The 12885-nt window shown below is 42.3% G+C and overlaps 1 protein-coding gene across 1 annotated transcript in view; it reads left to right on the forward strand.

The window, feature by feature from the left end:
• LOC119721440 (mucin-5AC-like) overlaps nt 1–12885 on the forward strand; it is a 38114-nt gene that overhangs the window by 8908 nt on the left and 16321 nt on the right. Inside the window, exons 3-7 of the mRNA XM_038191522.1 lie at nt 6650–6806; nt 7939–8013; nt 8861–9082; nt 10431–10614; nt 11477–11917. Coding sequence (XP_038047450.1) covers nt 6650–6806; nt 7939–8013; nt 8861–9082; nt 10431–10614; nt 11477–11917 — 1079 coding nt within the window. The remainder of the gene's footprint in view (nt 1–6649; nt 6807–7938; nt 8014–8860; nt 9083–10430; nt 10615–11476; nt 11918–12885) is intronic.

Consider the following 12885-nt stretch of genomic DNA (forward strand, 5'->3'; position numbering starts at 1 on the left):
GTACATGTACATGATGTACACTGCAAATGTACATGTATACCCGGTACATCACTCAGCACTACACAGCATCTGCTGAATGCCTTAGCTGTGCCCAATGTAATGTATGATGTATACATGTGTACATTGTACACTGTACACTATGTGATATTGGCTAATTTGTTATGTGTTGAAAAACACTTCATCTAGGCCTATACAAACAGTACTTGGAAATGATACCAGCAGAGTTTCCATACTTTAGGGGACTTGTACAACTGCAAAAATTGACACCGAGTAGTGAGTATTTTTGTTATTAAAGGGAATATACAACATTTGCAAACATCGAAAAATACAACTCCAAGTTTTAACAAAATACCTGACTAGGATGTTGGTAAATGACAGTCTAAAGCACCCTGTAAAATTATGGCACCTGGTGTGAAGTCATTTTCAAGAAAATGGTATTTTTGTATAAATTTCCAACGATGGTCGGCCGACCACCGTTGGAAAAACCTAACTATTTTTCAACTACTGCTCCAAATTCACCATTTTTTCACTCCAAATTTTATTTGCTATTGGTTACATGTTCATGAACGGGTGCAGGCCAGCTAGACTGGTTCTCTTACCTTAATACAATTTTCCGGCATCCATAAATTGGTCCATTTTATCTTTAGTGGAGTCAGGGAACCAGACTACGCCACCGTTTGTGTGTTTCTTGTTTTTTCCAGCATTTTTGAACACAAAACTTCAAACATGTCAGTGAAACAATGTTTGATCTATTATAGTAACCCCTCAAATAGTTCATTTCTGAAAATTACAGCAAAAGCCAATGATGTATATTCCCTTTAAAACGAAAATCCAACACATACATGTAAGAGTGAAATGAACATTGCAAAATGTCATCCTAAAGTTGTCAAAACAATTCTTGGCAAAAATCCTTGAATTTGCAGAGATTTTTCACACAGGATTTGTATACATTTTGCTGCCAGTTCAGTGCAAGTTATTTCTGGGTATTTTTTAGAAACTATTTCCTGGTTGAAAGTTTATCAACATCTTGATCACAATATGAAAGTGTGAATTTTCTACCAATTTGATTTATGACTTATTTTTATCAGGATGTGACAAGCGCATTTCTGTTTGATTATTTTTTGTTCCTTGGAAAGAGAAATTTATTGTAAAATGTTTTGAGGAAGGAAAAAAGTGAATAACATACACGTTCATGTACATGTTCGTGTTCATCTTTTCAAAACCGTGGACGAAAAATACCAGAGAACAAAAGAGAACAATATCGTCCATGATTCCCAGCATACGTCCGCGATTGGGGTCGTGTACAAAACCTATGGGAGTCTTCCTTAAAAGTTAGAGTACAAACAAAAGAGGGACAATAGGACGTCCACGATCGACGGTGCGAACACGACTGTATGCGTCTTAAAATGTATGATTTGACCTTGAGTTGCGTTTCTGAAAGAAAGTCTTCAAACATTTGTGAACGGTTGTAGCCAACTGCTGTACAAAAAAAGCAATCAGCTTTTTGAGAGACCTTTTTGCAACAATGAATAATGCTGTCCATTTTCGAATAATGTAGTATTCGATTGTTCGAAACTGCACTTGACCGATTATTCAAATATTCAAAACTTGCCGATCAAGTCTTACTCACGCCAGCTGCAGCTGCCTTCCTCACTGGTCAAAAACTTGCATACAAAGCGCCCCAGTTAAAATGTGCATGCATTGATGGATATTATGGGCCTGCTGGAGTGTTTTGAAGTATTACATTGTGTAAGTGGTACCGGTAATAGGGACTGTACCCCAGCTGAAACAATGGAGCCAGTAAATAGGTGTCGACGGAAAGATTTCCATACATGTACGAAGTTCACTAATTTTCCTCTGTATTGACTAACAAGCCCCCAGATAGCAATTTCATGTCATCAAAGTCAGTTTGAGCAGTGAGAAAATACAAGCATTTTCTTAGAAAATACTTAGAATTGTTCAGTCCAATCTCATAGGGTTTGCATAGCTGCCAACTGTTACGAATTTTTCGTAATTATTACGAATTGTTTGTTAAATTACGAAAATACGATTTGCCACTAAAACATTACGAATTTCCCATTTTCTATTTAACGAAAAAAAAATACTTCGTTTTTGATCGAAAACTTCTGGCGAAATGTCGCGATAATGGATGGACTGGTGACAAGTCTAATAAGAATGCAGTCAAGCACCTGATAGACATCAATGCAGTGTGCGCAGTGGAGTACTTGAGGACCAGACTAAAACTATTTTCAATGGTGTGTCATTTGTGTGCATCTCGTGGATGTGTGGTTGTGTGTACTGTATGTGAGTACTTTTCAGTGACGATCGTGAGCACATTTGGTCGCTTATTGCCGGGATGAGACCCATCAGTGCGAAATTTTAATCATGGAATTTAATATTAAGAGTATGGTTGGAATAATTGGTAATAGAGTTTGAGTTTGTCACAACATCCAGAAAAGATAAATCAGCATACGTTTGCAAGGTATGTTGGCGGGATATTTCTATTGCATACGGTGGCCCTAAATCATTGTGTGTAAAAACATTGATACGAACTCGAAACTCCACATCGATAGCATGCATCTCAAAAAAAAATATGCGCACATGTTATTATTGTTATTATTTATTTGACTTCAACAAACAAATACAGACATTAAAACAAAATTAATTTAAAAAAAAAAAAAATGATTTTTTTTTTTTTTTTTTTTTTTTTTTTAAATTTTTTTTATATTATGTTTTGGCCTACAGTGCATTATTATTCACAACAAGAAGGGTATGCACATGTATGTGTACATGTAAACCATGTACCTGTACTCGATGTTGGTAAAGCTTTTGATAAAACGAGCAGTCGAAAATGACCGCGCGGGTTGATTACTAATTGGGATTTTGAAAAGTTGGCAGCTATGGGTTTGTACACAGGGTGTTGAGTGAACTTTGTATATGGAAATCTTTCCGTGTCGACTAAAAAGTTACCATCAGCCAAAAAGTGGCGTCTTAATCAAAACGCTACTGTACGAGTAAAATAACATTCACAGTCACAGAAATTGGGGTTTTTTTCTTTGAATATTGAAACCGGCAAAAAGCTACCGGTATTCAAATATATTTAGTTGATGATCCAATTTTTGAATATTCGGTACATTCAGGGCAGCCCTGACAATGAATATACAGTGAAACGCCGCTATAACGAACATCACAGGATCCACAGAAATTGTTCATAATAGCGATCATTCGGTATAGGGATTTTAAGCTGCCGGTGCTCTGGTACTCACTTTCAATAAATGGCCCCCTTCAGACCTTCACCCTGCACGTCCTGGTAGTTACTGAAAGACGACTTCGAACACGTGCCGACTAATGAATTATGTAAAATTACACAATTTCTGAGCTTAATACCTACAGCAATGGGTGGCTTTTCCCTTCTATTCCTTGGGGAAGTAATAGCCACTTGTCACTCTTATGTTGACAGTTTTCAACAACAATGTTGAGTACATTTTGTACAAAAAAATCGGGAGCCTAGGATGATGTTCGGTATAGCCGAATGTTCGGTATGGCGGTGTTAGTTATAGCAACGTTCCACTGTGTACTGTATACAACCGCATGTAGACACTACACATACATACGTACATCGCCCTTGGGCCTCAAGCCCTCAACTACCCCAAATCATCCACCAAAAACTTGTTTGGATTGTTTTATTTTCCCAAACCGCACCTCTTGTGAGCTACGTCATTCTGTGGTCATCCCAGTTTGATGACCTGTAAAAAAAAAAAAAAAAGCTCATACAGTTCATTTATTACATGGACAAGAATACAGTACATGTAATTTTATCCTGATCACCTGTTCTTAATTTAGACTACATTGTTCAGGAAACAAGTTTTATTATCGCAGAGTAGGAAGTGGGCTGGTCATGGGTTTCCTTTATAAATGTACTGTACAACACATTTCACAGTTTTGAAATGGTGCCTGGGTCATAGAGTGTGCAAGCATGACTGCATGTCATTCAGTACACGCACAGTACCGTTGTTTTTTAATTTTCCAGGGATGGTTTGGTCAGAACATATTATTGATAGCTCTGCGGTCAGAACAATCGGGAAATGATGGTAGTTCTTCTTTTCTTGAAAACAACGGAATACCAGGTGCGATAATTGCACAGGATGTTTGATGCTATTTATGCAATCAAGTAGGCTATTTCGTAATAATAATGGGTATTTATAAAGCGCACGTACATGTATGTATCCACCATTATTGGTGCCCGAGGCGTTACATCATTATCACCCTGCTCATTGGGCCAATGAAACATTCCAAATACCATCTCAGCTCCCTGGGGAGTATACAGCTCGATGCAGCCATTTCGGCGCAAAGCAGCTAAGGTAGCAGACCAGTAAATAAACTTCCATAGACCCCAATGGTAAATGCTCCCACTTCAGAAATTCAGGAAAAATACTCACAACTCTCCAAGGTGTTCGAGACACACATCAAATTAAAGCTTATTTCATCATCTTTCATTTTCTTTTCAATTTTCGGGGGGTCAACTGATGACTTTTAGGAGAAATTTCCATCTGAAGATATTCATCCCTGAAAATAGTCCTGAAGCCCGTCGCCATTTTGAAAAACGATGCCTACACTCCATTGCAAAATAGAGCGCTTTTAGGGTCCAGATTACACAGAACTGCAAGCTCCCAGTCCTGTGCACGGCTTCCACCCATATTTTTTACAAACCCTCAAGTTCATGGCCCACAGCATGCTCAAATACTGAAGATTTTGAGGGCATGCAAATCGTGATTTGGCCGGTGTAGGCAATTTCGGACCGATTTACTGGTCTGCACCCCTAAAATCAGCCACAATAACCATCTCTGCACTCACAGGTACCCATTTACTCCTGGGTGGAGAGAAGCAATGAGTGACAAAGTGCCTTGCCTAAGAGCACATTTACCATAGCCGCAGGCTGGACTCGAACCCACAACCTGCAGAATTACCCGCAGACCATGAATTCAGTGCTCAAGACCATGAGGCCATGGCACATAATAATTTGGCAGTCTCATTTTTTAATGTTTGCAGCTACATTGTAGGTACATGTATAGCATATTAATTAATACCTTTAACAATTTGCATTTGTGAGCTCTTGTGGGATTTTAATAAAAATATCCACAATTTAGAGGACAATTCCTGAATGGATCTCATCACAACTCCCCAAGATATATGTATAGTCCCCTGAGTGTTCAATATCTAATGGATTGCAATCTGTGAGCACTCTATCCTGTAATGGTTGTAATTAAATCATTCCAGAGCCCCACGGGCCCAACAATTTCCTGGGTTAGCTGGAAGCCAACCATGCCAACTGGGTCCACTTCCATAAACAGGAATCCGCCAAGACATCAAAAGGCAGTTTAGGGCCACCGCCGAATAACATGACGTTTCTCTGGTATTTTGTGGCTTACGGGTCTTTATTGATCATATGTGGACTGATTCATTGTAGCCATTAACCCTAACTCCCTAGCGTGATTTACTAGGAACCATACCCATCCTGGCAAATTCCAACACCATATTGGAAACTGCACACACATATTTCTGACTTTGATTCTGGAGGTGTGCCAACCCAGTGTAAAAGACTGTCAGTTTAGGGGTACTGTACCCATCCTGACAGATTCCAACAAAACATGCCATTGGGGTTTGATGGGTTGAGTTCTGTTAGGGTTAAAAGGTGTTATTGGTAATTCCCAACCTTCCTTAATCCTCCAAAGTCCTCCGGGTGGTTTTTTGAGGATTGTGGAGGATTGAGGATGGATGCATTGATAGCTCTTTGATTCTGGAGGTGTGCCAACCCAATGTAAAAGACTGTCAGTTTAGGGGTACTGTACCCATCCTGACAGATTCCAACAAAACATGCCATTGGGGTTTGATGGGTTGAGTTCTGTTAGGGTTAAAAGGTGTTATTGATAATTCCCAACCTTCCTTAATCCTCCAAAGTCCTCCGGGTGGTTTTTGGAAGATAGTGGAGGATTGAGGGCACATGGACATTCAGTAGGCCTATCGGTTGATTTTGGAAGATTGATGATGAACGGTGTTTGAAGAAGAGGAGGGTTTTGGAGGATTGAGGATGAATGGTGTTTGAAGGAGAGTAGGATTTTGTGATCTACTTGTGATGGACTTGTGATGGTCTTGTTAGGGTCTTGTGAGGGGCTTGTGATGGACTTGTGAGGGTCTTGTGATGTGCTTGCTATGGTCTTGTGATGATCTTGTGATGGTCTTGTGCGGGTCTTGTGAGGGTGGTGTGAGGGTCTTGTGATGGTATTGTAAGGGCCATGTGAGGGTCTTGTGATGGTATTGTAAGGGCCATGTGAGGGTCTTGTGAGGGTCTTGTGATGGTCTTATGATAGTCTTGTGATGGTCTTGTGGAGTTTCAACAACAACACTGACTTTTGGATAAGACATTTAAAATAAATCCACTGACGTGATGTTAAGTTATTGAATTAGAACTATCGCTTCCAGATAATATTTTGGCTCTCGAAGGGCGGGTTCATTTGTGCGTAAAATAAAAGCCTTTTCTTTCAGAGGGTTGCAGTCGCCCACAATTGACACAAACCTCCTGCTGGTTATTTCTCGGATTTTTTCACTTCCCCCAATCTCATCCGTGTATTATTTATTTTGTTATCATCAGACATGCCGTGGATCTCCTGTTGAAGCACGATGCCTCGCCAGGTATACCAGATGCCAAAGGCAGCACGCCGTTCCACCTGGCTGCCTGGACGGGAGCTGCTGAGGTCATCCGAGTCCTCATGTCTCATGCCAGGTCCTACAGCTACATCAACGAACAGGTACATGTACACCGACGGCACACAACATTAATTGTGTTACCTATTAGTGATGGGATTTAAATCCAGATTGTTAAACATTCGGTTTGAATTCCATTATTCGTTTCGATTTTGGTTAATACCGGATATTTGAAACCAACCTTTAAAAAAACCGAAGCCTTCCATTTCTTGTGATGCAGGCTAAAGAAAACAATTAGAACATGCCCCAATTTCCTCCATGTTCACCGATGCACTTGCTATTGGTGTTCTCAGCCTGCACATTCGACTGATCAGAGAGTTCTTATCCATTTCTTTGCAACAGTACAGCTCTGGAGTGTTTTTGTATTAAAGGCCCAGTGGTCATTGAATTCTGCAAACCATACCCAGTTCATGTTTTCGCGTTTCGTCAAGTATGCACTTCACAAATATGCATTTAACATTAACATCTGTGATGCAATCAAGCTAAATGAGTTGTTTCTCAAACCCAGTCAAAAAAATTTTTTATTACAGATTTGAAAAGAGCACAATCTCAGCATTAGGCCTACTGATGTGAAAACCGCATGCTGGTACCATCCTTAGTTTAAAAAATTATGGAAGTCAGAACACCAAGAGATGTGATGAAGTGATGTGATGAAGTGGCCCTATTTTGGCCTGTATCTCTAAATGAAAATTCCCGACAAACGACTCATGTAGCTTGATCGCATCACATGTGATGGAAATTGTGGAGAAATGTAAAGTTTATATCGGGGTTTGCCCTTCGCCAACAAATGTTATTAACTCCGTATACTCAGTGTCACAGCAGCGAAGGACAAAATCCAATATAAAATTTTCATTTCCCTAACGCAAATTCCATCTTATAAAAAGTTTGCGTACTGAACCGGCTTGTACAGCAGACTCAAACCGGCCAGCCGACCCTGTTAAGCTCAGTGGTCGAGTGGTAAGATGTCTGCACTCGTAAGCAGGAGGTCGTGGGTTCGAGTCCCACCCGCGTAATCTTGTGATTTTTTTCTCGCCAGCCCCTCAGACAACACTGACCATACAGTGTCTGTAAAAATATGGCGGCAAAGGGCAAAACCCAAAATGAAAGCGAAAATAACTTCATGTTTGTTGTTGGAAAGTACTTACATTTGTGATTTCTAATTATTTTTTATTTCAGAACAATGACTGGGATTCGCCCTTACACTTTGCAGCACAGTATGGCCACACTGATGTTGTCAAGTTGTTGCTGGAGGTAAGTAAGTTGTTGTTAACGCCACGTAGGATCATTCGCAGTCACCCAGAAACGTACCTACCAATTTAGCGATAAAATACTTTGTTAAAAATGAAAATGGGTTTTGTATCAAACACCCTATGAAACTATTCCACCCTGAAATGGTACTGTTTGAAAGAAAACTAACCTGTGGTTTCCAGTAGGGTGCCCGTAAACACACCTTTTGTTACGTGCGTTAGAAACGAAATCCAGTTACAAGACCCCAAAAATGGTTCATATGTAAGAGCAGGGTGGCGTGGGTGGCTAGTGCGTAAAGCGCTCGCCTCTCACTACTGTGGCCCTGGTTAGTTCCCAGCTAGGACCATATGTGAGTAGAGTTGAGCGTTGGTTCTCTCCTGTGCCATGAGGGTTTTTTCTCCAGGCCCTCTGGTTTTCCTCCCTCCAAAGAAACATCAAACACTTTCAATCTCTGGCTGTGCTCAGTGGTCATGTATGGGTCGTATGGCGGCTACCAAAGGTGCCTTTACATGCCTGCGGCTCGACCACGTTGTAGCTGTGTCTTTCGCAATTCAGCTTCTCAGCTGCGAGTAAGGATAATAATAATAATACAGTATTTATATCTCTGGAATCCATTCAAAGGCGCCGGTCTATAGATGTAAAGAAAAACAAAACAAAAAAAACACTCAATTATCTGGAAAAGCCAGCATGAAGAGATGTGTTTTGAGTTGCTGCGTGAAAGATGTGATGTTTTCTGTGTCTCTGATTTCAAGTGGCAAACGGTTCCAAAGCCGAGGTGCAACATTTCATTAGCCTCCCAAATTATTGTTATTTTTATAACAGTGAGTAATTGTTAATTATAACTCCACAGAATGGAGCTGACCCCACCATCGTCAACAAGAAAGAAGAGACGCCCTTGGACCTGGCTGCCCAGTACGGCCGGCTGGAGACAGTGGAGCTCCTGCTCAGGAGACGGCCAGAGCTTCTCAATCGGATCCAAGAGCACCGTTCCATCCTCCACCTAGCGGCCAGAAACGGTCATCCTCAGGTCATCAAAGCTCTCCTGGAAGCTGGCTGCGACATCAATAAGAAGGTATCACATCCGTTTCAGTCTAGTCTTGATCCAAGACTTGATTTGTATTTTGTTCCTCCTAATCCAGCCAGTCCCAATCCCTGGTGAGTGAGTCAAGCCGCTTTGGTGATAGAGGGCATTATATAACTGACATACAGATCCTTGTCATTTGATTGGTGGAACTCACATCACATGACATTCGTTATTGCTCCCATTCACGCCGGGGCTCAAAAAGTCCCATTCGCCCATGGGGAATGGGAAATACTATTCGACAGTTAGGATCATTCTTGTTCCATGACGCGGTATTTGTGTGCGAATGCAAGCTGGTGTGCGCGTTCAGTGTTGCGCGTAACGCGTATTGTTCCAAAGAGCCAGCGCTACAGAGTTGGGTTCAAACATTTTCGTGAAGGGGTGGTTTGGAAGAGAGAAATACATTTTCCACCAATTTTATGTTGAAATAAAAGTTCAAATATATCAAATGACAAGGATCTATATGTCAGTTATATAAAACAAATGTTGTGTGGCTTTAAATTGTGAAATGGGAGGAATAGCATCGCTCGGTAAAATCTGTACTTTTCCAGTTTCGCCTCATGAACTGGAAAAGTCCAGATTTTACTGAGCGATAATATTCCTCCCATTACACTCTGAGCTACTCAATATTTGTATACTATTGATCAACAAGATGCATCAAATACAGTCTTGAAAACTTTGGCACTGGGACTCAAGAAATTCTGAACGTGCCTCATATGTGAAAGCAAAATCTGTCGCGAGCCAGTATAGCCCATCTATTCCCCCTGGATGGGATGCCAGTCCATCGCAGGTTACTCCCCAGCTAATGCCGGTACCCATTTATACTCCTGGGTGGAGAGAGGCAAGTTGGGATGAAGCGGCTTGCCCAAGGACACAACATATGACCAGCAGCTGGATTCGAACCCCTGACCCTCTGATCATGCCACACCCCCCTCCCCCTGTCTCACACACGAGCGTGAGCTTTAATACAGCACATGTGAGGTATGGTAGAAAGTCCTCGGACAGATTGCCAAAGTTCCCAAGACTCTATATAGCATGAACATGATGAACAGTAGAAGGTTTTTGGTGATCACACTTGAAATCTCCGTATATGCAACACATTGCTTGTAAACATTGGTTCACATGATGTAGGCACGGCTAATGTTATTCTAAAAAGCCACAATCCAACCTTTGCATGAACAGCAGGCATCTGACAGAAAGGCAATCAAGAGTGCCTATCTTTCTCTCTAGGGCATTTTTAACGGGGTTCTCGTGCACAGATTCCATAGTCTAGTAACTGTTTATCTGAAATTAAAGCTCTAGTTTCTTTTCTTTTTTTCCTTCTGCTTTTGGTGCCCAGCTCAAGACCGGTTCAGCATTACACGAGGCGGCGCTGTTTGGCAAAGCGGAAGCAGTGCGCGTTCTCCTCGAACACGACCCACCTATCAACTACCGCATCAAGGACATGGCCAATGAGACCGCGCTACAGAAAGTAGAAGGGTACCCGTCCAAGGTGGCTATTGAGATCGCCGCCATGATCAAAGGTGAGAGTCAGGGTACTAGGGCAGCCTCCACATTGGCTACGGCTTGCAAGTACACGTGTGTTACTGAAAGCCACAGCCACAATTTAGATGCATCTTCAGTCTGTTCACTTAGTCATTTGTCAAACCTTGACTTCGTCCCCAGCTTTGTCTTCATAGGCTTGCAAGTACACATGTGTGTTACTGAAAGCCACAGCCACAATTTAGATGCATCTTCAGTCTGTTCACTTAGTCATTTGTCAAACCTTGACTTCGTCCCCAGCTTTGTCTTCATAGGCTTGCAAGTACACATGTGTGTTACTGAAAGCCACAGCCACAATTTAGATGCATCTTCAGTCTGTTCACTTAGTCATTTGTCAAACCTTGACTTCGTCCCCAGCTTTGTCTTCATAGGCTTGCAAGTACACATGTGTGTTACTGAAAGCCACAGCCACAATTTAGTTGCATCTTCAGTCTGTTCACTTAGTCATTTGTCAAACCTTGACTTCGTCTCCAGCTTTGTCTTCAAGTACAAAGTTTGGCGTCTTTCCATTTGTATTTGACATTTAAGGCCTGTTAATAGTTTTTGAGGTCAGAGATGTACAACATGTAGCTGAAGCCACAGAGGAGACCGTCGTTTGGAAAATGGCCTCAATTGTGAAAATTAATCAAGACTAATTAAAAAAATAGAGTTGCTGCTCATTTTGCAGGGCACTCCTTGAGTAAATATTTGCACAAATTTGCATTGGCCTTTGTGTCCTTATTACAACCTAAAAATGGCCTTTATTGCCTCCTTTTATTAATTTTACAAAAACTAAAAAACTAAATGGTTTGCCCCAAAAAAATGGATGCTGGGATATCATTTTCACTTCCTTTTGTGTTTCAGCTCACATAAAAGGCAGTCCACTACCTCCCTCCTCCTCAACTCCCGGCCCCCTCCGCCGCGTCAAAGACCTCATCGACCCTGAACAGCGGTCCACGTACGACAACGTGCCACCGGCCACGCCCCCTTCCCCAGTTGCGGTAGCCGCAGTCACGCGCCATTCGGCCTACACTCCTCCGATGGTCAAAAAGCCCACGCGGCCGTTTCGGCCCACGGCCGGCGCCGCGGTCAACCGCAGCACCAACTACATGAACCTGGAAATCCCACTGAAGGTCCCGCCTAAGAAGCCCTCTCGGTCCTCCATCGGGGTGCTTCTGGACAAGGTGGACTTGTCCTCTTCGCCCAGGGCCGAATCGCCGTTGGTAAACGCCAGTACTTCCATGTGTGAACTGTCGTCTGCTCCGTCCGGTGGCAGCAGTCCGGTGTCACAGCCAAAGAGCTCAGGTATGGAACGAGGTCGCGAGTAGTCTAGGGGCTAGACGTTGTTATGGTTTGATACGCGATAATCCCCGCCACGATAACCCGCCGCCGCGATAACCCGCCGCCGCAAGAGGGCGTTATCACGACCAACCAATATCACCTTCGAATCTGTCAGGAACAACATCTAGGGAAATTCGTAAAATCTCCCCCCGAAAAATTGGGGAAACGAGTGTGCATGCACTACTTCTGCAGGCAATAAGCCTCTGTACTGATGACGTCTCAGTTTGTTTTATGTGTGTGCTTTCCTACGGTGCTCAGTGGACCGTGGGCCCCCACTGGCTCCATAGGAAAGTGCACATGTAAGCAAAGTGTGACGTCATCAGTACAGAGGCTTATTACGGTCCATTTTCAGTTGCACGCACTCTACACACTAAAAGAGAGCTGACCAGTGAAGTTGCACAAAAGTCTTGCTGCGTCTTTTTTACTGCTGGAAGAAATTTAGGAGTTTGGTTTGGAACTACAGTGAAATGTTTTGACTGCGCGCTGCATAGATTAGGCCAAACAGGTGCGCGCGCATTACACAACCGAGACGAATTTCCCTAGACGTTGTTCCTGATTGGTTCGTGGGTGATATTCGCGTTGGGTTATCGCGGCGGCGGGTAATCGCGTATAAAACCTTAAAAGCGTTTAGCCCCTAGACTTGGTCGCCAGTGGAAGTGGTTCACAATTCAGTGCACCCACATTTTCATTATTCAGTTTCAGAGTCAACTCCTTACACATAGTCAGTCTGCAGGGGTGTGATTTGTCAGGATTTTTTCTGATTTCAGGGTTTTTGGTCGGGATTTTTTTCCCAATTTCAGTATTTGTTGTCAGGATTGTTCTTGATTTCAGGATTTTGGCGTATTTTGTCAGGATTTTTCTCAATTTTAGAATTTTTGTCCAGATTGTTTGTGATTTCAGGATATTTTGTCAGGATTGTTCCCGATTTCAGG

The sequence above is a fragment of the Patiria miniata genome, unplaced genomic scaffold, assembly GCF_015706575.1.
Source record: "Patiria miniata isolate m_02_andy unplaced genomic scaffold, ASM1570657v1 HiC_scaffold_1, whole genome shotgun sequence".
NCBI lineage: Eukaryota > Metazoa > Echinodermata > Asteroidea > Valvatida > Asterinidae > Patiria > Patiria miniata.